Source organism: Lissotriton helveticus, chromosome 5_1, assembly GCF_964261635.1.
Source record: "Lissotriton helveticus chromosome 5_1, aLisHel1.1, whole genome shotgun sequence".
In the NCBI taxonomy this organism is placed as follows: domain Eukaryota; kingdom Metazoa; phylum Chordata; class Amphibia; order Caudata; family Salamandridae; genus Lissotriton; species Lissotriton helveticus.
In genome coordinates, this window is record NC_136065.1 from 650169222 (window position 1) to 650192029 (window position 22808).

Sequence of the window (22808 nt, forward strand, 5' to 3'; positions counted from 1 at the left end):
TTCCCACAGCCACCGAAGGTAGCGGCAGGGGGAAAGGTCTTTAAACAGATGCCTCTCTTCATTGAGGAAGAAAAGTGTTATTACATTGATCCATTGACAGGACAACGTGTGAGCAGTGAAGAGGACTGTACCCTCCGGGCTGTCCTAGAGGTGGATCAGAGAGGGCCATTTGTTGAGGCAGAGGTGGCAGGGTGTCCCACTACGTTCTTGGTGGATACTGGGGCTACCCGATCAACTCTGAGATCGGCGGTGGTTCCAGACTTGCCGATGTCAGGGGAAACAATTCAAGTGGTAGGAGTCGCGAACAAAAGGCTGACTAGTCCCTTGACAGAACCAGTGTCTGTGAAGATAGGAAACCATATGAACGAGCATCAGTTTGTGGTTTGTGACTCGAGTCCGGTATGTCTGTTAGGAAGGAATTTGTTGTGCAAATTGAACTGCACCATATACTGCACCCCGCAAGGAGTGGAGGTACAGACTACCGACGATGATGCTACCTTTAAGGTGGCCAATTCAAAATCCTGTGTAGAACTATATCCTACTCTGACAGTAGAAGATCTTCCCCAAGACTTACGAGATGCAGTGGCGTCAGAGGTATGGGATTTCACAGGAGAAGAAATAGGATTGATTAAAGGGGTAGAACCGGTAAAAATACTGGTAAAACCAAATGCCGAGTTTCCAAGAACGCCTCAATACAAATTGTCCCAGGAAACGATTGCGGGGATAAAACCTGTGATCGAGTCAATGATACAACAGGGAATACTGAAAGAAATCGTAGGTAGTCCTTGTAACTCCCCGATTATGGGTTTACAGAAACCTAGCGGAAAATTCAGGATAGTGCAGGATTTACGAAAGATTAACAACATAGTCGTTTCATGTTGTCCCGTGGTACCGAATCCTTCAGTGATACTGTTTCAAATACCATGTCAAGCAGAATGGTTCACAGTGATAGATCTTTGCCAGGCTTTCTTTTCAATCCCATTGGATGAAGAGAGCAGGTATCTTTTTGCTTTTAAAATGGAAGATCGCGTTTTAACATGGTGTCGAATCCCACAAGGATTCACAGACAGCCCATCCATCTTTAATCAGTTGTTGAAAAAGAATCTCGAAAATCTAGTACTGCCCCAGAACTCGGTTCTGGTCCAGTACATAGATGACCTACTTGTTGCGTCAGAGACAGAGGAAGCCTGTAAAGCAGACTCAATTGCCTTACTGAACCATTTAGCCGAAAATGGACATAAGGTATCTCCGAGCAAGTTGCAGTATTGTCTGACAGAAGTACAGTATTTAGGGCACCGGTTAGAGAAAGGAAAACGTAAGGTGTCACCAGAGAGGATTGAGGCGATAATGAAGATGAATGCGCCTACAACACAGAGAGAAGTTAGAATGTTCCTAGGAATGGTGGGTTACTGCCGACAGTGGATAGTTAACTTTTCACTGAAAGCAAAGCCCTTACAGAAACTGACGCACAAGGAGGTGAGTGATCCGGTACCATGGGACGAAGAATGCTTGGTGGCGTTCTTGCAGCTGAGAGACGATTTGTGTCGTGCTCCGGCTCTGGGAATGCCCGATTACGAGAAGTCATTTTCACTCTATTGCTGTGAGAGAGAGGGATGTGCTTTGTCAGTCTTGGCACAGACCCACGGAAATGCCCGTAGACCAGTTGCATATTTTTCGGCTACATTAGATCCAGTAGCCGCAGCGTTGCCCGGATGTCTCAAATCCGTTGCTGCAACGGGTGTCAGCATTGAAAGGAGCGAGAGTATTGTGATGGGACATCCAGTGGTGGTGTATGTACCACATTCAGTTGAATTGCTAATGACCAGGACGAAGACGCAGCATCTGACCAATAGTAGGCTCACGCGCTACGAGCAAGTTATTCTTGCCGCGGAGAACGTGACTCTCAGGAGATGCTCTGTCTTGAATCCTGCTACTTTAATGCCATTACCTACTGTAATAGAAGGCGAAGGATGTGAAGACCACGATTGCCTTGATGTGACTGAACTATGCACGAAACCCAGACCAGATATTGTGGATGAGCCGTTGTCTGACCCCGATGAAATTTATTTTGTTGATGGCTCATGTTTAAGAGACGATACTGGTCGGTTGAGAGCAGCTTATGCTGTTTGTACCATTACTGGAGTTGTGGAAGCCGCTTGCCTGGAAGGAGTACATTCCGCACAGGTAGCAGAAATCATTGCCCTAACTCGTGCCTGCATAGCAGGAAACGGAAAGAGAGTCACCATATACACTGACAGCCAATATGGTTTCGGTGTGGTTCATGATTTCGGGCAGTTGTGGTCTCAGAGGGGTTACATGACCTCCTCTGGTTCGCCCATTCGAAACGGAGAATTTGTGAGATTGTTGTTAGAAGCATTACAAGGTCCAGTTGACATTGCAATCGTAAAGTGTGTAGCTCATACTAAGAATACAGATTTTGTGTCACAAGGCAACAGATCGCAGATGAAGTCGCACGTTATTGTGCGGAACAAGATTATTCGTTTTCAAAAGTGGAAATAGATGGTGCTGAAGAAAAGACAGAATTAAGCATGATGTTAGAAACTGTAGACACTTGCGAGGATTTAAGAATGATGCAGGAGAACGCACCTGAAACAGAGAAAAAGGCATGGGAAATAGCAGGTTGCGTGCGAAGTGAAATGGATTTTTGGGTTTCAGCAGATAGGAGGGCTGTGTTACCTGAAGAATTAGCTAATCCCATGGCGAGAGAAATACATGGTCCAGTACATCTAGGAAGGGATGCTATGATGAGAGTGTTTAGGCAAACTTGGTATTGCCCTAAATTTAGAATAGCAGCAGAATCAGTATGTAAGCGATGTGTTACCTGCCAACAACTGAACGTAGGCAAACGAACACCAGTCACACTGAGTCACATTGGGAGGTCGGGGGGGCCTTTCAATAGAATGCAACTAGATTTCATCGAAATGCCAAGAGTTAATCGCCTTCGGTATGTGTTGGTGATAGTATGCGTATTTTCCAGATGGGTTGAAGCGTACCCTACACGTAGGTGCGATACACTCACAGTGGCTAAATTGTTGCTCAGGGAGTTGATACCGCGCTTCGGGGTGCCTGCCTCTCTGGAATCGGACAGAGGAAAACATTTTAACAGCGAAATAGTGAAGATGTTGTGCTCCACACTGAATATCGATCAAAAGCTGCATTGTAGTTATCGACCAGAAGCTTCAGGAATTGTGGAACAAGTGAACGGCACTTTGAAGAATAGATTGGCTAAAGTAGTGGCATCCACATCTTTGAGTTGGCCAGATGCTCTTCCTTTCGTGCTTATGAGCATGCGCAGCACCCCTGACAGGAGGACAGGTCTCTCTCCACACGAGATTCTGATGGGGAGGGCCATGAGACTTCCCACAGTTCCAACTGCTGCCCTATTGAATATTACAGATGATCTGATCTTGGATTATTGTAAAGGATTGTCTGACGCCATCCATTCTGTGTCCCTTCAGGTGCATGCGGCTGAAGTTCCAGCATCGAGGAACCTGTGTCATGACCTGAACCCAGGGGACTGGGTGTTGGTTAAAAAACACGTCCGGAAGAACTGCCTAGATGGTTGCTGGCGTGGGCCCTTTCAGGTAATCCTGATAACGAACACCGCGGTGAAGTGCGGGGGGCTACCAAATTGGATCCATGCATCCCATACTCGAAGAGTTCCAGCACCTCTAGAAGAAACAGCTCCTATCCCAGACGAAAACCCGGAAGTGGAAGAAGAGTCGCAAGAAGGGATCGAAGCAGCTGAGGGGGTGTCGGAAGAAGTTGGGAACGCATCGGATTCAGAAGAAGAGCGAAGGCAGGACGGCAGTGAGACTGAAGACGCAACTGAAGGAGAGAGCAGCAGTGAATACGAAACAGACACAGATCAGTACCAAAGTGATCAAGAACCGAGTGTGAGGACGAGATATAGGAGAACAAGGTGTGAGGCTGCCACTTGGCCGGGAAGAGACAGGAGGCTAAGTTTGAGATCGGCCCAGGAAGAAACACTTGTTCCTATATCCGAAGACTCGGATCAGGAAGAAGATACCCAGGAGGGAACCGAGGGGGGCCCTAGAAGATCAAGGAGGGTGCGAGTGCCTAGTAGAAGATACTCTACTCCTGATTGGACCTACCTCGTTGCAGATGTCGGTGGGGCACAGAACCGGGAGGGTCAGGGAAGTGAACCTGATCAGAACTGACCAAATCATCACTGTACAAATTCTGTTCCTGCTACCGGGGGCGGAGACTGAAAGGTTGCTGACACTCAACATAGTCTATCCTCCTCTCCTAAGCGGAATAAGAAAATTGATTTTAGAAACAGTTGAATTTCCAGTTTGCTGTTCACGATATCCAGTGTTGGAGGGAACTCTCCTTCGGTTGGAAATGCTTGAGCGAGTAGTGGAAGCTCTTGGAATGCTCATTGTTTTGGACTAACACTCTGATTGCAAAAAGACTTTTTGAAAGGACTTTGAAAAATTACTGCAAGATAACCTAGCGCCGAGTGGAAGAAGAAAATTGGTAGGGGTTTCCTTTTAGCGGATGGAGAAGGGCTAGGGTTGTCTGTTTTCTACAGGATTTTAAAATGTTTTGCGGAGTAAATTGTCGGCTTCCAAGTGTTCCAAAGAGGGACAAGATGTAAAAGAAAGTCTTTGTACAGAGAGAAGAAGAAGCGAATGCTGGAAGAAAGTCAAGAACTACACTGTTTGAGAACATGGAGGCTGGCAACCCGAACCGCAGGGCAAAATGTATAGTTGGCACATTGTTGGGAGTGGTGATTTCCCTGATAGTTTTAGTGGTTACTGTCTCATACATAGTGGGACACGAGAGAGATGCAACTGCAGTCAAGGAGGTCAAGGGAGTGTCAACACCGAGAACCACTATTGTTAATGATAAGGGAAACATCAATGATAAAGACAAAGCGTTGTTAGATGCAGAAATAAAAAGGTTACACACAGATGAGTCACAGGGAAATTACAGGTCAAATGCTTATGCTAAATTGCTTTATGAATACGTTGATGCCATGGAGGTGAAGAATTGCTACGTTTGTATGCAATTACCAGCTTCTGTGGAGGAGGGTATCAGATACCATCATCTTCCATTGACATATGGAATCACATGCAGTTTGTTGTTGAGCATATTTTATGGACGAGAAGGATTTGAGTATTATTTCTCGAATTTCGACTCGACATTGCCAGAGGTCCCGAATTTCAAGCATTTGAACAAGTGGGACTACTACAAAAGCGAAGACAGATTACACAAATGGTTTATTCCATGGAAAACATTAGATACTTCACATGCTCGAAGAAACAATCTGACTTGTCAAGTGTCAGAAATTGAGAAAAAGTTTATAGGGCAGGTAGATACTAGATACAGGAGGCAGAAGATTCTGAAGGCCTCAGGACAATGGGAAACAGATTGGACCAAGGAGGAAAGGGCACATCAAAGAAAGGGTAGTATTGGTCCAATTGCTTTAGATAAGGAGAAACTGGGGAAACTGTGCATCCACAGGAGTTACTCCTATTATGAGAATTTGTATGTAGGTCAAGTCAATTGTGAACATGCCTTTCAACTGGAGTATTACTCTAAGGATTTTTTGAAAGGGATGCAAGCAATTCCAAATGTATATTTTGTATGTGGAAGAAATGCCTATGTGAAGCTACCAGATAATTGGTATGGATCATGCTATCTGGCTGTTGTCTTCCCTAAAATATATCATGTTGAGAATTTAGAAACGACAAAGAAAGAAATACCAACTAGGTGGAAGAGAGGGCTGGGGGCAGCAGAAGTAGTTGGAGATGTACTCGGTGCTGCATTCCCTATCTTAGGACTGATATTGAATGACATTAAGATCAGGAGGTTAGCTACAGTCGTAGATAGGCTATCTGCCAGTACTGCTAGATCATTGATGCTGATAGAAGGTGAGATGCAATCGATTAGGGCAATGGTTCTTCAGAACCGACTTGCTTTAGACGTTCTGTTAGCTAAAGAGGGAGGAGTCTGTAAGGCTTTGAAGGTCCAGGAGTGCTGCACTTACATTCCAGACAATTCAAAACCTCTAGAGAAGTACATACGAAACATCACTGCCATACACTACGAAATCAAGGATCTGACAAAGATAAATGTGTGGGAAAAAGTAGGTCATGGAATGGGTAAAGTTGGAGGTTGGTTTGCAAACTTAGGAAAGGGTATCGTTTGGTACATACTGAAACCCATCATCATAATTGTGATTTGTGTAATCACTTTGTGGGGATTGGTGCGTTTGTATCAGTGGTATAGAGCAAATAGGTTACAGAGAACTATGAGGAAACAGGAGGAAAAGTTGACAGCGATGCAGGACACCCAATACAGGAGTCTAAAGGCATTAGAGACAATGAAAAGAGGTGGCACTGCCACGACTTCACTTTGAAGGGTTCTACATTTTGTGATGGTGTCTTGATGGTGATGACCCCAGAAGGTCATCAAAGGGGGGATTGAGAGAGCACAAGTCTGAAAAATGTATAAGTGCACCATATTTACAAGCACGTAGTTAGTTTAAACATGTTTACACACGAGTGTTTTATATTTAGAAGTGAAATACACAGAGTGTCTTATGTTCAGTAGTGAAATGTATGGAATGTTTAAGTAGAGTAACAATAATCATAACTGTGTGAGATTAATGTAGAAATGTTGGAATGAATATGAAAACCTCATGTTCTCATGTTAAAGGAATCATGTTAGAGTTGAATAGAACTCTAAAAATCCAGTATATTGTGTAGGCCTTAGGGCAATTCACAGCAAATCTAAACGTGCTGCTAAAATAATGTGAGATGGGGTTAACCTGGTTCTTCCACAAATGTATTATCGAATTAAGTTTGAAATATATGTTTTATAGATGTGTTGTTTTAGAAACGTATGCTAGTTAAGAATGTTGTTTAAATCAAGTTAATGTTTTAGAGTGCAGGGACTCGCTTCATGTAAATCAAGGAGGCCTGTGCTGATAATGTCATCTCCTTTGATGTGCCATGTGCTCGTTAGAGGAGAAGTCGAGAGGTGTCCAGCTCAGAGCTTCGAGCGTGCTTTACGACCTATAGATATGGTGGAGTCTGGAATTTGAGGCCCACTGCAGGACGGACTGTATGCAGGTGCGAGGGTCTTAATCAGCTAGAATGAAAGGGGCTTTGTTCAGTGGCGCTTGGCGCGGGCCTGTAGGAGTTTCCAGGAATTTCAGGGGGTATCAGCGCACTGGAGAAGAAGCCTGGGAACCAAGGTCAACTATAACGAGGGTCTTGAAGAGTACCATCATGGAGTTTACCGCGCAAAGATGTACCACGTGAGGGGCGTCCCAAGGGGCGTTTCTATTGGAAATGTGATTTGGTATTAGGGAAAGCGACCCGGGTGGAGAGTAGAGCAGATGATTTGGGAGCCTAAGGAAGCGGATGGGTAGGCAGATAGGCTGATCAGGAGAGACCCATTATCAGAGAAGAGACAAAGAGAAGTGCGTGATCTTCTTAGGAAGTCACCACGGCTGACACCTAGAGGGGTAAAAGATCTTGTTAAATAAGGATGACACTTAGTATAGTGTAGGGACAGACTAACCTTAATTTTCTTTTCTGTAATGACTTTGAGGTTGCAACTTGTATCCATTTTGGCAACGCTTATGTTATTGGAAGTTGTACTCATTATTCTGTTTTTCAGACTCAGACTATTCAAAAAGTTCATGTTCATAGTGATACCAATTTATCTTCTGAATCTCATTTTGAGAAGTTTGTATCTTCAGTTATCTTTGACTTTATATTAAATCTTTGAAACTTAAATTTTGGTCAGTGGTCATTTAGAGTGGTGTAAGTTCTTAAATTGATTGACTTATTGTTAGATTACCTTTTACTCAATGACAGGTACCAACGATTCAGTCGACTTAGTTTGGGATCTGGTAAGGTAACTAATAACCAGTAATCCCGCGTTAACACACACATATTAATCCAGCATTTCATCATCCCAGACATTCTTATGGAGATTTCACCATTTGGAAGGCCTAGAGAGATGGCATTGCCATTGTCTGCAAAAAAGTTATCACCACCTCGGCTATCTCCCAGCAAATCGTCACAGGTCAGAGAGGAAGGATTCCCCCAGAGCTTTTTTAGCAGTAAAAAGAAGTGAATATTACTGTTAACACAAGGGACCAGAGATTGAGAAATGTCAGTGATGCAGTCCAAGTTGTTAGTTTGGTATAATTATTTATTTCAGTAAGGTGTACTGTTCGTATCATAGTATATTTGGCTGAAACAATTATTCAACCTATTTATCCCCAAAAGTACTTTCAGTATGTGTGGCCACTGAGTCTGTGGGTCAAATTTCGCAGAGGCCTAGGCCTTGAAACAGTTTGAGTGTTCCCAAAGGAATAAGTCTGCCAAGCCTTAGCTTGATCATGGCCAAGTGGTACCTTCTCATAATCTGAGCTGCCCATGATGGCAACAATAATGTTGGTAATTTCACTTTCAAGCAGTATGTATACCATTCCCCATGGTTGATGTTTAACAATGCTAATAATCTAGTGTTGCCACCTGGCTGGTAAAAATATTAAGATAAGCATTTGCAATTCAATCGGTCTCACTTTTGGCACCTTATATGTATTTACCTATGCAGCACATTATTGTGGGTACAGCAACATTTACTGTTTGAATGTGTACCCTGTTTTACCAATTAACAAATTAATCAAAGCAGCGATCTCGGAGGTGGGGGCGGGCAAGCAGTGTTGTGGGGGGAGAAGGCAAAGGGAGATTAAATGAGGGCACTGCAGTGCAAATGAAGCGTAAATTAAACAAACTAAATAACAAGCAGAATGAGGAGTGGTCATGGATGGGTGGTGGGGGCCTACGAGCAATGATGTGGGAGGGATGAGGAGGGGCATAGAGCAATTAAGGTACAGCAAGGAGCTGCTAGCAGTGTTGTGGGAGGGGTGAAAGGGGGCTCATCGGAGACGCGGCCGCCCAAAGGAGTTGTCTCCAAGAAAAACTGCATAGAAGACTTGTGTCTTTTTGGATACTAATGGCACCCCTAATTTTCACATCAACTTCTAAATAGTCTTCATTAAAGTTGTGCACTGTCCTATTAGGCCTAGTGTCTCAAGGTAAAAAAATATATACATTGTGTAGATAGTTTAAGGTCTGATCAGCCTCCAGCTTGGAGGTAGTCTAGCCTATGAATGTTCTGAAGACTTTGAACAAGGCACATGATACTAAGCAACCGGTCTGCTTTCCTGGCCACAAATACCTCTACCTGTGTACAGGAGCCACAACAAGAAAAGGATCATCAGAGAGTAAAAGACAAAGTGTTTTTTGTCACACAGTTATTTCAGCACAAGAATTGCAACTCCACACCCTCAAGAGCCTTGTCCACACTTAAACTATTGATTTAATGTTCAAGATCTTTTCACTGTATATTCCCCTGGAGTCTTGGTATCAGAAGGTGAAATCATCAAACTTTCAAGGGAAGCAAAGTAAAATAGATCCACCATCCTGTTTTCATCTTCCTTTTTTTGCAGATTCGTCCTCACTTAATCCTCATTCTTAAATATAGAGAGCAAATTTACATGACATCTGCTTCATGGGCCAATAGGGATTGAGAAACGTACCCGTAACCCTTCTTAAAGCTTGCTCCAACCCTATACCCCTTGTCCCTCTCTTTCTTGTGAAGCAGCCCCAGTAAGAGAAATGTGGTGTAAATGGGTGCTCACCTCATCGTTTTGACCATTTGTGTCAAAATATGCACGCTTTTCTCAGTCACAAGAAAGTATCTGAAAGGGACCCTGGCTTAGCCTGCAACCCCATCCCATCATGGGTGGAATGCCAGATAATGGGTGATCGGAAAGTCTGAACTATAAAACTTCTAGAGGTCAAAAGTCTATGTCCTTTCGACCCATCACATCATATTGGCTGGTTTCCCTCCTCCATTACTTAAACCCGGTGTCATAATACCAGTCATGCTGGAAAGCCAAAATGTACTCCGCTTGGTAAATAATATTTGCATATTTGAATACACAGATGTCCAATTGTCAAGGATGGATGACACACTAGGCCTAGTAGCTCTTTCCCCATTTTTATGCTTCAACTCCTCCTTACACATAGTCTCCCTGTATAATAGCTCTAACAAATCAATAAATCATATCCTAGCCTTCGTAGAAGCTATTAAGAAGAAAGTTAGACGTAATGAACCTCATATGGGGCATAGAAAAACACAGGTAAACCCACCTTCCTGTGCTTTAGGCAAGACAAAATCATCAAATGTCGGAGAATACATTTTTAAAGAGCATCTGATGAATACGTTCCGCTTTTTAGTGAAAACTCTGCTTTTCTAAAGCATTGGGATCTGTTTTGTATCAATGTCTTCCTGGGTTTGAATGCCGTAATAGCAATATATTAGTGTGCCACACAATTCGCTTTTTTATTGGCACATCATTCACAGTCACCATACCACATATTTTTGCCCTGCACGGACGCATCATTCCATTGGATAAATATAATATTCTTCATTAGGTAGAATGTTCAAGAGTGTTCAAAATGGAGTATATGCTGAACCTGAATAGGTTAGCTCTTCTGTTTATCTTGGTTTTGACACAAACATCAAAAACATTGCTTAGAGTGCTGCTATGTACCTGGTGCACAAAAGCAAACTGTCGAAAAACCTACTCAATGCATAATAATTTGTTCCATCGGTCTCGATCTGGGACATTTTGTAACAACCTCCCTCTGACTCGAGGCTCCTAAGAATGTGTAACTGTTGCTTTTTTGAGGAATTTGATCTATGATAACAAAACACAAAGGCATTTGGTGAGGAGCTCCTCCACATTTTCCAGACAATACATATACATGGTACGTTTCTCTCTTTCAATGATTACACATTTCTTAGAAGATTATTTGGTATTGTGATCTCCATTTTAGATGTGCATCAACAACTTTGAATGTAAACACTGTATTCTTCTGGGCATGCACAGGTTGGACTCATACTGATAACTGTACAGATGGCCTCCAAGTGCAGGGCTACCGCCACCAATGAAGAGTACCTGCACTTTTCCACAAAGATTAAATGGCGTAGTGAAAGACACTGTGGTTTAAAATAGCAACATCTTAGATCCCAAATGTCTACTGAAGAGAACAATATGGCTTTTCTAAAGTTTATTCCACTTATGGTACCTGGATCAGGGTGCCATATCTATATATTTTTTTAGGTGGAGAATTCACGATGAGATGGAAAGGGAGAAAGTCTTTTGCCATTTCTACAAGTTTTTAAGCATAGGATGAGCACAGTGCTAAAATGACAAAAGTATTTTACTACACATTATATATATATATATATATATATATATATATATATATATATATATATATATATACATACACATATATATACACAAAAAAGAAGCAGAGAACTCTGGGTAGTTCTCAAGTTTAGGTGGAAAGCAGCTCCTGTATAGAGCACTCTCAACACCAGCGACAGTCTAGATCGGATGTATGACGTTACCACGCATACTTTTAGCACGCATACCTTTACAACGCAATTTTTACAACGCAGGATCCATTACAACGAACTACCATTACAACGCATTTTTTTACAACGCAAATACCTTTACAACGCATACCATTACAACGTAAGTATTGGTAAGTATTTAATATTTTTAAAAATTTAAGTTATTAAATTTAATATAATTTAATTTTAATTTAACCACTTAACCCTAAAAATACCCCTTTACTCAAAATCCCAAACCTATCCCTGAACCCTAAAAATACCCCTTTACCCAAAAACCCAAACCTAGCCCTGAACCCTAAAAATACCCCTTTACCCAAAAACCCAAACCTAGCCCTGAACCCTAAAAATACCCCTTTACCCAAAAACCCAAACCTAGCCCTGAACCCTAAAAATACCCCTTTACCCAAAAACTCAAAACTAGCCCTGAACCCTAAAAATACCCCTTTACCCAAAAACCCAAACCTAGCCATGAACCCTAAAAATACCCCTTTACCCAAAAACCCAAACCTAGCCCTGAACCCTAAAAATACCCCTTTACCCAAAAACCCAAACCTAGCCCTGAACCCTAAAAATACCCCTTTACCCAAAAACCCAAACCTATAACATTTTTACTATAATTATATACTTACCAATACTTACGTTGTAATGGCATGCGTTGTAAAGGTATCTGCGATGTAAAAAAATGCGTTGTAATGGTACTTCGTTGTAATGGATCCTGCGTTGTAAAAGTTGCGTTGTAAAAGTAGTCCGTTGTAAAAGTTGCGTTGTAACGGTTGTTTACCGTCTAGATCTGCTCACCTCAAATGTATGCTTTTCTATCAAAGTCTTTAAGCCTAGGACTAGCACAGTGCTGTTCACGCCGAGCTGTAATATGACAAAAGCCATTTACCACTTTAGGCACAGTATTACAGCTTTGAATTGGTAAAATACCAACCAACCAAATATATATCAATATCAATATCAAAGTCAAACCAATGGGTTTCAAAGTGCTGTAAAGTAAGTACTGCCAAAGCCTAGACTAATGCAAGGACTGAAAATTGAATATCACAAGAAAGCATTATTGAAAAGAGACATGGATAAAAGGTTACAATCAAGCAAAGCATATGTAGGGCATCATATTAAAAACGAGCATTAGCAAAGGTCTCTTATTTGGGACTCGAATGGTGAAGATGTATAAAAGTGAAAGCGTACATAAGAGCAGCTCAAAGAACAAAGTGAAGGAAAAAGACATTTTTATAGTGTTATGAAAAGAAATGCGGGAGAAATGGGAAAAGAGAGAAAGTGGGAAAGAAAGGCAGGTAATGGAGTACTTTTAGAAAATGGGAAAAAAAACGTCCTGGACAGCAGGCACTTGTGAAAGGCTAAACAGCCAATCAGAGAGATAATAAAGAGACTTTGCTCCTCAAGGGGGACAACGTCTAAATGGATGGGAAAAAAACAAATAAAACCATTATATACAAAAAGTAAGAAATTAAGAGTGACAAAATACAAAGCCAATGGAAAACAATGGGTGGAGTTGTCTTCCAGGGCATCTATCAACATGTTAGCTGATATTATTTTCTAATCTTTATTAGAAACACAACATGAAGAGCCTGCCTAAAAGAAATGTGGACACTGAAGTGCAAAAACCCTTCCTCCGCCTAGATTATCACTCCTGTGTCCTGTATTCTGCATTGTTAAACTAAATCACATATTCTTCATTAGATACTGCCCAGTGAAGAGGCTATCAATAGCAATGCTATCTGTACAGATTTTGGTACTGCGCCATATTTTAACACTTATTTTGACAGCAGATTTAAAGTTTATATGTTATTGAACGAGATCGCATGAGCTGGTGCGCCTTCAGTCTTGTTGATTACTAGCCAGCTATCATAAACAGATAAGCCTTTTATACATCACAGAATATTCAGAAATGCTCTACTTACAAATTTGTGACGGGACAGATGTGGTTGTTGGACAGAGCCATGGCATACCTGAAGAAAAAAGGAAAAAGAAAATTGGGTCAAAAAATCATTTATGATACGCTTCCAGTTAGTTTCGTGTACCTCATTTGCTATATAGCATACTGTAAGGGACTACATCTAATATTCACGTATTGTCACATCATTCTTAAATGTATTACCTTTAAGGAATTTTAAAACTATGCAATTAGCAAAAGACCCTCAGATGATTTTGGTGGTCTCAACAGTATACTACCCCTGAAACTCCTTCCTAAGAAACAACTTTAGTATGCATTTAGAGAAGAAATTACAGTTCTACCTCCAATTTTGGCTATACGAATGAGCTTAAGAAATACAACAAAAGAGCACTGATTTGAGTTTATATCCATGTAAGTAAGGTATAGTTGGTGACCCGGGGTACCAGGCAGGGATGCCCGCTCTCTCCACTCCTTTTTGCGCTTGCAATAGAGCGACTTGGGTGAAAATTAGACAGCATCATCAGGATAAGGCATTAAGCTGTTTCCTTCGCCCAACACGCATTTCTCTTTATGCTGACGATGTTACCTTATACGTTAGAGAACTACATCAAAACCTCCACCCGCTACTTCGAGAATTCGAGCGATTCAGAGGACTTTCCGGAATACATGTCAATTGGGCGAAATCCCAGATTTTTCCAGTCACTACATCAGTGACGGCATTCTCCCCTGACTTTCCTATAGAATGGTGCACTACTGAAGTGAAATTCTTAGGGATACACATCACGGCCGACCGGGAAGAACTGATGCGGCTCAACTATGGCAGAGCATTGGAGAGTATTACAAGTACTATAACGAGATGGATTGCTCTCCCTCTCTCCATGACCGGTCGCCCCTCACTCATGAAATGGCCGTCCTCCCTAAACTACTATACCTTTTTTTAACTATCCCATTTGATAGACATTTCTTTTCCACACTTCACTCGGAACTGATCAGACTGACTTGGGGAGGCAGACAACCTTGGCAGAAGTGGGAAACACTCACTAGACCCTAATCTCAGGGAGGGTTGGATGACCCTAATTTGGAACTATACTATCTCTGCGCACAGGCCAACTATGCCCACTATTGGCTTTAATCCCCCTCGCTACACACCTCACGTTGCAACGGAACACTGTCTGGCAGATCCCGTTCCGTTGGAAGGTGCTATTCTAACTGCAGTCAAACCCCGGTCGCTCAACCCGTCATCGGTCGACTGCACGGTGAAAGCATGGAAACACATTGTCAGACGTCTACAAGCTCCCATGTTGTACTCACCTTTACTTCCTCTTGTTTACCACCCCAAAATGCCGGTCTCGCAGGAAGGGGCCTTTAAAAAACTAAAGCTAAGTACGACATCACCTGCTGGGGAGATCTCTATTTAAATGGGAAGATCCGTACACTTCAACAGTTAGTTTCAAAACAGCCACCATCTCCCATGGATATTTTCCTATTGTCAGGATGAGACAAGGTATCAAAGAGAGCACCCCTTCATATCCACAGGAACCTCAGGATGTCGCCCCGTTGCGCACAATATTAGGAACTGACACTGCCTCATATTTAGTCTCTACGCTATACCACAGCTTATACACCAACATAGTCTTACCTCATTGTGCAGCTAGAGTTAACTGGGCCGCTGAGCTGGGACATGATATCACTGACAAGTAATTGGCTTATTGTTGTACACAAACAGAACAAGTCTCATCTAGTAGTCGTTTTCGCATCACACAGTACAAAGTTCTGCTCCGCACATACCCCGGTCAAACTGTGCAGATATGAATTACGAGACAATGACAAATGTGACAGGTGTGGTATTGAGTCGGCTGACTTCCAACACCTCGCCTGGGTTAGTAGCACTGTCCAGGCATACTGGGACCAAGTGATCACAGCGCTGGAGCAGATGACCTCATTAAAGCTCCAACCATCTCCCATGTTGACTTTACTAGGCTACACGGAAAACCTTGCTGCGGCTCATCGAAAATGTGTTTCCTTTGGCCTCTTGCTGGCTAAAAGGAGAATATCATGTAGATGGGGTCGAGGTAGGGCACCCAAATTTAAGAAGTGGATTACTGACATGTTGTTTTGGCAGGAACAAACATATACATATGCCGAACTCCTCCCCATCACTTCACACCCTCGAGATATCTGGGACCCTCTTGGGCGTATCTCCTGGAACACCCTATTGATGACCTAAGCACTGCACGTGTAACTGGCAGTTTAACATAATGACTGGCTACTGGCCGATTCTGCATGCTATATATGTACTTGACACCAAAATTATGCGATAAGCTTATTCAGATATGTTCCCTGATGCCATCTATGGACTTGCTGTTTACAATCAATGTTAGGCTGTACCTACTGCTGTTCGTGTTGTTCTGGACAAATGTAATGCGTGTACCTGTTACCTTACCTTCATTACTAAGCATGTACCTACCTATGTACTAAGTATGCTATGCTGGATATACGTTTCAGAAAAACTTAAATAAATAATAAAGAAAATAAAAAGGTATAGTTGGTGGGGCATTATCATTCTAACCTCACAGCTGGATATTCAGATCAACAAGAAGGACTCCTAAATATAGGTTTAACAATAAATTGCTGACTTCAAAATCCAGCACAGGGTTCATAACTAAAAGCTCAGAGAGCCCAGGTTTGAATCTTTTCATGCCATATACCATTTTCAGGTTGATTATTCTACCTCACCAGAACTAGATAGTAGTAAAACTTTTCTGCTGCTGGGCTGATTTCTTGAGCCTATTTGGAAACTCAGCAAAGTTAAACATGTGGTCCTTATGAAAGAGTTTCAAGAAATGTTTCGTTAGAATAGAGGAATAGTGTTAAAAGTTGTCTGAACATTGGCCACAACTTGCGAGTATAATACCTTAAAAACCTCAAAAGCAGAGTTAAACTAGGCTTAACAAAAACCCTAATGTAATCCCTTTGGTAGTTCAAATTTATGGATAGAGTGGAAGGTGCAAGTAAAACTAAATACGATTCACATCTAAGTGGCCAATATTTTCAAATGGTGAGCAATACATTTGGAATGAATATAAAATGATCCTGTCAGTTGCACACAAAACAACCATTTGTAGACTTTGATAGACAAACTTGCAGAATCTCAGCATCCAATGACATGTTTGGACCATAACGCTATTTGAATGGTTAATTATTGGTTCATATACATATTTTAAGCTGTTTTAACATTGGGGAAGTGTTAGAACTTGCATCTCTAAAGCCAATGTTTTGATGCATACATATGGAAGTGAGTAGTAGTGCACAGTGTTAATGGTGAGGTTAACAGTTTTATAATAAATAAATAGGTTCCTTTTGAAATAGCGTCAACATCTTTTTTAAATGATGAAATCTTTGATCGATTTTTAACAAAATTTAAATCCATTAGTACTAGTGCATCCCAGAAAGCTATTCGAAATTTTTGAACTTTAGTCTCAAATGGATTAAATCTTCTCAGTGCAAAGTACAACACAACCTTAACTATGTATTCCTGTTTGTGCCATCGTCATATTTAGGTTTCTGTACATATTTAAAGGATACATAATGGATAACTTTTTATTACTGCTCTATAATGAAATTGTAGTTTCAGTTAACAAGATGATCAACCATTAGGCTGAGTGTTTAGTAAAGCTGTGCCTGGCTGATGAGGCCATAACTATGGCGAAATTAGCCCTGGGTTGCTTGTTTTCCAGTTCACGGTGGACCTGGCTTGGCAGTTCAGGTTGGACTATACCAATTAAGGCAGAGGGTCAAGACTAATTTGCATACAGCTGGGTCAAAACTGAGATGCCTTAGTATGCAAAATAAGGCTGTATGATACAACCACGCATGTCTAAACAACGCGGTTTGAAACCCGACCGCGCATGCTGTACAACAAATTTCGCTCTATAGGCATGATTGCTAAAGGGATTTGCATGGTAAAGTGCACACCCTGCCAGATCCCTAACACCCGATACCCCAGACCTCAAATCCACCCGCCCCAGTCCTTAAAACTACCCGAACTCCCCACCCTGAGCTCTAAATCCCGGCCCCTGCCCAAAAGCTACCCTGACACCAAGCCCAGCCCACCCTCCCTGGGCCCTAACACTGACCCCAGCCCTGAAAACCTGCCCCTTTCCTATCACCCTAAACCTTAAAACCCAGCCCTAAAAACTACGCCGACCGCCCGAGCCCTAAAACCCAAGTCTAGAATTTATTACAGAAATGAGTCATCTGATAGAATGTTCATTCATTCAGCATTTAGCACTCATTTATATTCACACTCTTTAGTTGTAAGGGGGGGGGCAGAGGTTTAGTTAGTAACCGAGCAGTTATGTTCATGTATTGAAGGCGCTGTCTCAAAAGTGCAGAGGTACCGTGATGGGACCACAATAGATATAACTGGGCCTGGATGTCAAGAATACCCATGGCAGGAGAGTTCGGCTGAGCTGTGTATATCACAGCAGCCAAGTTGGGAAAATATGTTTCGCCCCCAAAACTAGACTTCTAAATATGTGTGTGTACTGTCGAGGGTCACCTGTAGAAGAAACAGGTTGGTGAGAAAGGTTGGGGACGGTTGTCTGGGTCTTCTAATCCTTACAACAGAAGATCTCTTAAAAGCCAGCGGGGAGCCCCACTTCGGAGCCATTCCTGCCACTGAAAACATCCCCGCCACAATCAGCCTAAAGACACTCCAGGAGTTTTTGATTTTCAAATGGGTTGTTTTCCATTTGCTTTGTTCGCTGGCTGTAGAAGACTCTTCAATACTTGATGTTTTTATCTGGACACAGTAACGTTTACAATAGCTTGTGTGACAAGCGGCCACATTATGTCAAATTGTTCTGTGCTATATTGGTAGTTAATTGGCATTTTTCATAACCCTACTGACGTGTAAAGTGCTTGTTGTGCTGACTGTGGCCTTTCAAACAGCAAGTAGCAAGCTGCTCACAAGCATCACTGTGCGACTACATCCTGGTTTCAGGAACTTGTAGGACTATTTATCCCATTATAAACCCAGGGCTGCAATAAGTGCTAGTATGTAAAGAAAAACTGTATTTAATGACACACATACCCATGAAATTGAAAATCCCCAAGAGCTGGTAAGCGTACTCTCAAAGCGCCCCTTTTTTTCTCTAAAGTGTTTTGTTTTGTTTACTTACTCTATAAAAAAATATTGCTCCAATTAAGTTGTGGGGTCGCTCAGGGAATTCAAGGTTTCTGCTGCTATGTACAGCCAACTGAGCCTTCCATACTTGGTATTATTACAGACCCCCCCATGATATAGTGGAATGGATTCACAAATTTAGAGGCACAAATATGGAAATTTAGTGGCACAAATATGGAAATTTTGCTGCATTTTTGCGGCACTTTATTTTACTCCTAATCATTCATTTTCAGCCTTAAATCAAAAGAAACTGTTTTAGCAGAGTATTCCACTTTGAATAGGCAACCTGGAATATGGAACAGAGGAAGCAGCTCACAGGTGAAGGCTGTTATCCCTTGGAAATGCAATTCCAAATTTGCTTTAGTATAGGTTGGTAGCAGTTATCACACCTTTTGACACATTGCGGGACCGGTGTTTGGCACATCCTAAACCCTTTTCTCGCCTGAGAGCGGCTAGACACCGCTTTCGCGGACAGGCCATGGCCCGTTGAAAAGGTCCGAGAAGGCCCACTGGGGGAAAAATAACTGACTTTGTTAGTATGCAAACCTTTTGAAATTCTACCTCTGCCCATTTATTTTAATATTTACAACAAGGGATGGTGATGGACAGAGTCTCTGAATTAAGCAGAATACTCTCACCCAGTCAAGAGATCAGGGCTAGATCCAACACCGTTTAGCTCATTGCACCATCCCAGTTTCAGAACCTGGCTGTATGCAAATTAGTCTGTCCCTGGCCCAGTGCATCATGGGAACAGGGCAGACCAGACTACAAAAGCCAATTCTTACACTGGGAAGGAAACAAGCTTCCGGGGACCGGTTTCTGGCATTTCAGCCGTCTTCGGCCCGGCTTGCTTGAATCCTGATAGTGCAATGAGCAAGGGACTCACATCTGAGCATACCCTTCCACGCTTAGGGTGGACAAAAATATTTACAACAAGGGATGGTGATGGACAGAGTCTCTGAATTAAGCAGAATACTCTCACCCAGTCAAGAGATCAGGGCTAGATCCAACACCGTTTTTTAGCTCATTGCACCATCCCAGTTTCAGAACCTGGCTGTATGCAAATTAGTCTGTCCCTGGCCCAGTGCATCATGGGAACAGGGCAGACCAGACTACAAAAGCCAATTCTTACACTGGGAAGGAAACAAGCTTCCGGGGACCGGTTTCTGGCATTTCAGCCGTCTTCGGCCCGGCTTGCTTGAATCCTGATGGTGCAATGAGCAAGGGACTCACATCTGAGCATACCCTTCCACGCTTAGGGTGGACAAAAATATTTACAACAAGGGATGGTGATGGACAGAGTCTCTGAATTAAGCAGAATACTCTCACCCAGTCAAGAGATCAGGGCTAGATCCAACACCGTTTTTTAGCTCATTGCACCATCCCAGTTTCAGAACCTGGCTGTATGCAAATTAGTCTGTCCCTGGCCCAGTGCATCATGGGAACAGGGCAGACCAGACTACAAAAGCCAATTCTTACACTGGGAAGGAAACAAGCTTCCGGGGACCGGTTTCTGGCATTTCAGCCGTCTTCGGCCCGGCTTGCTTGAATCCTGATGGTGCAATGAGCAAGGGACTCACATCTGAGCATACCCTTCCACGCTTAGGGTGGACAAAAATATTTACAACAAGGGATGGTGATGGACAGAGTCTCTGAATTAAGCAGAATACTCTCACCCAGTCAAGAGATCAGGGCTAGATCCAACACCGTTTTTTAGCTCATTGCACCATCCCAGTTTCAGAACCTGGCTGTATGCAAATTAGTCTGTCCCTGGCCCAGTGCATCATGGGAACAGGGCAGACCAGACTACAAAAGCCAATTCTTACACTGGGAAGGAAACAAGCTTCCGGGGACCGGTTTCTGGCATTTCAGCCGTCTTCGGCCCGGCTTGCTTGAATCCTGATGGTGCAATGAGCAAGGGACTCACATCTGAGCATACCCTTCCACGCTTAGGGTGGACAAAAATATTTACAACAAGGGATGGTGATGGACAGAGTCTCTGAATTAAGCAGAATACTCTCACCCAGTCAAGAGATCAGGGCTAGATCCAACACCGTTTTTTAGCTCATTGCACCATCCCAGTTTCAGAACCTGGCTGTATGCAAATTAGTCTGTCCCTGGCCCAGTGCATCATGGGAACAGGGCAGACCAGACTACAAAAGCCAATTCTTACACTGGGAAGGAAACAAGCTTCCGGGGACCGGTTTCTGGCATTTCAGCCGTCTTCGGCCCGGCTTGCTTGAATCCTGATGGTGCAATGAGCAAGGGACTCACATCTGAGCATACCCTTCCACGCTTAGGGTGGACAAAAATATTTACAACAAGGGAAGGTGATGGACAGAGTCTCTGAATTAAGCAGAATACTCTCACCCAGTCAAGAGATCAGGGCTAGATCCAACACCGTTTTTTAGCTCATTGCACCATCCCAGTTTCAGAACCTGGCTGTATGCAAATTAGTCTGTCCCTGGCCCAGTGCATCATGGGAACAGGGCAGACCAGACTACAAAAGCCAATTCTTACACTGGGAAGGAAACAAGCTTCCGGGGACCGGTTTCTGGCATTTCAGCCGTCTTCGGCCCGGCTTGCTTGAATCCTGATGGTGCAATGAGCAAGGGACTCACATCTGAGCATACCCTTCCACGCTTAGGGTGGACAAAAATATTTACAACAAGGGATGGTGATGGACAGAGTCTCTGAATTAAGCAGAATACTCTCACCCAGTCAAGAGATCAGGGCTAGATCCAACACCGTTTTTTAGCTCATTGCACCATCCCAGTTTCAGAACCTGGCTGTATGCAAATTAGTCTGTCCCTGGCCCAGTGCATCATGGGAACAGGGCAGACCAGACTACAAAAGCCAATTCTTACACTGGGAAGGAAACAAGCTTCCGGGGACCGGTTTCTGGCATTTCAGCCGTCTTCGGCCCGGCTTGCTTGAATCCTGATGGTGCAATGAGCAAGGGACTCACATCTGAGCATACCCTTCCACGCTTAGGGTGGACAAAAATATTTACAACAAGGGATGGTGATGGACAGAGTCTCTGAATTAAGCAGAATACTCTCACCCAGTCAAGAGATCAGGGCTAGATCCAACACCGTTTTTTAGCTCATTGCACCATCCCAGTTTCAGAACCTGGCTGTATGCAAATTAGTCTGTTCCTGTCCCAGTGCCTAAGCGTGGAAGGGTATACTCAGACATGAGTCCCTTGCTCATTGCACCATCAGGATTGTTTCCTTTCCAGTGAAGAATTGGCTTGGTAGTTTGGTCTGCCCTGTTCCCATGATGCACTGGGCCAGGGACAGACTAATTTGCATATAGCCAGGTTCTGAACTGGGATGGTGCAGTGAGCTAAAAAACGGTGATGGATCAACCCCTGATCTGTTGACTGGGTAGGAGTGTTCTGATTAACTCAGATACTCTGTCCATCACCACCCCCTTTTTGTAATTATTTTGGCCACCATGAGTGTGGAAGGGTATGCTCAGACATGAGTCCCTTGCTCATTGCACCATCAGGATTCAAGCAAGCCGGTCCGAAGACGGCTGTAATGCCAGAAACCGGTCCCCGGAAGCTTGTTTCCTTTCCAGTGAAGAATTGGCTTGGTAGTTTGGTCTGCCCTGTTCCCATGATGCACTGGGCCAGGGACAGACTAATTTGCATATAGCCAGGTTCTGAACTGGGATGGTGCAGTGAGCTAAAAAACGGTGATGGATCAAGCCCTGATCTGTTGACTGGGTAGGAGTGTTCTGATTAACTCAGATACTCTGTCCATCACCACCCCCTTTTTGTAATTATTTTGGCCACCATGAGTGTGGAAGGGTATGCTCAGACATGAGTCCCTTGCTCATTGCACCATCAGGATTCAAGCAAGCCGGGCCGAAGACGGCTGTAATGCCAGAAACCGGTCCCCGGAAGCTTGTTTCCTTTCCAGTGAAGAATTGGCTTGGTAGTTTGGTCTGCCCTGTTCCCATGATGCACTGGGCCAGGGACAGACTAATTTGCATATAGCCAGGTTCTGAACTGGGATGGTGCAGTGAGCTAAAAAACGGTGATGGATCAAGCCCTGATCTGTTGACTGGGTAGGAGTGTTCTGATTAACTCAGATACTCTGTCCATCACCACCCCCTTTTTGTAATTATTTTGGCCACCATGAGTGTGGAAGGGTATGCTCAGACATGAGTCCCTTGCTCATTGCACCA

At 43.2% G+C, this 22808-nt stretch overlaps 1 protein-coding gene across 1 annotated transcript in view; it reads right to left on the reverse strand.

The window, feature by feature from the left end:
* Positions 1-22808, reverse strand: part of LOC144754814 (transmembrane protein 150A-like) — a 687487-nt gene that overhangs the window by 451254 nt on the left and 213425 nt on the right. Inside the window, exon 2 of the mRNA XM_078643045.1 lies at positions 13431-13478. Coding sequence (XP_078499171.1) covers positions 13431-13478 — 48 coding nt within the window. The remainder of the gene's footprint in view (positions 1-13430; positions 13479-22808) is intronic.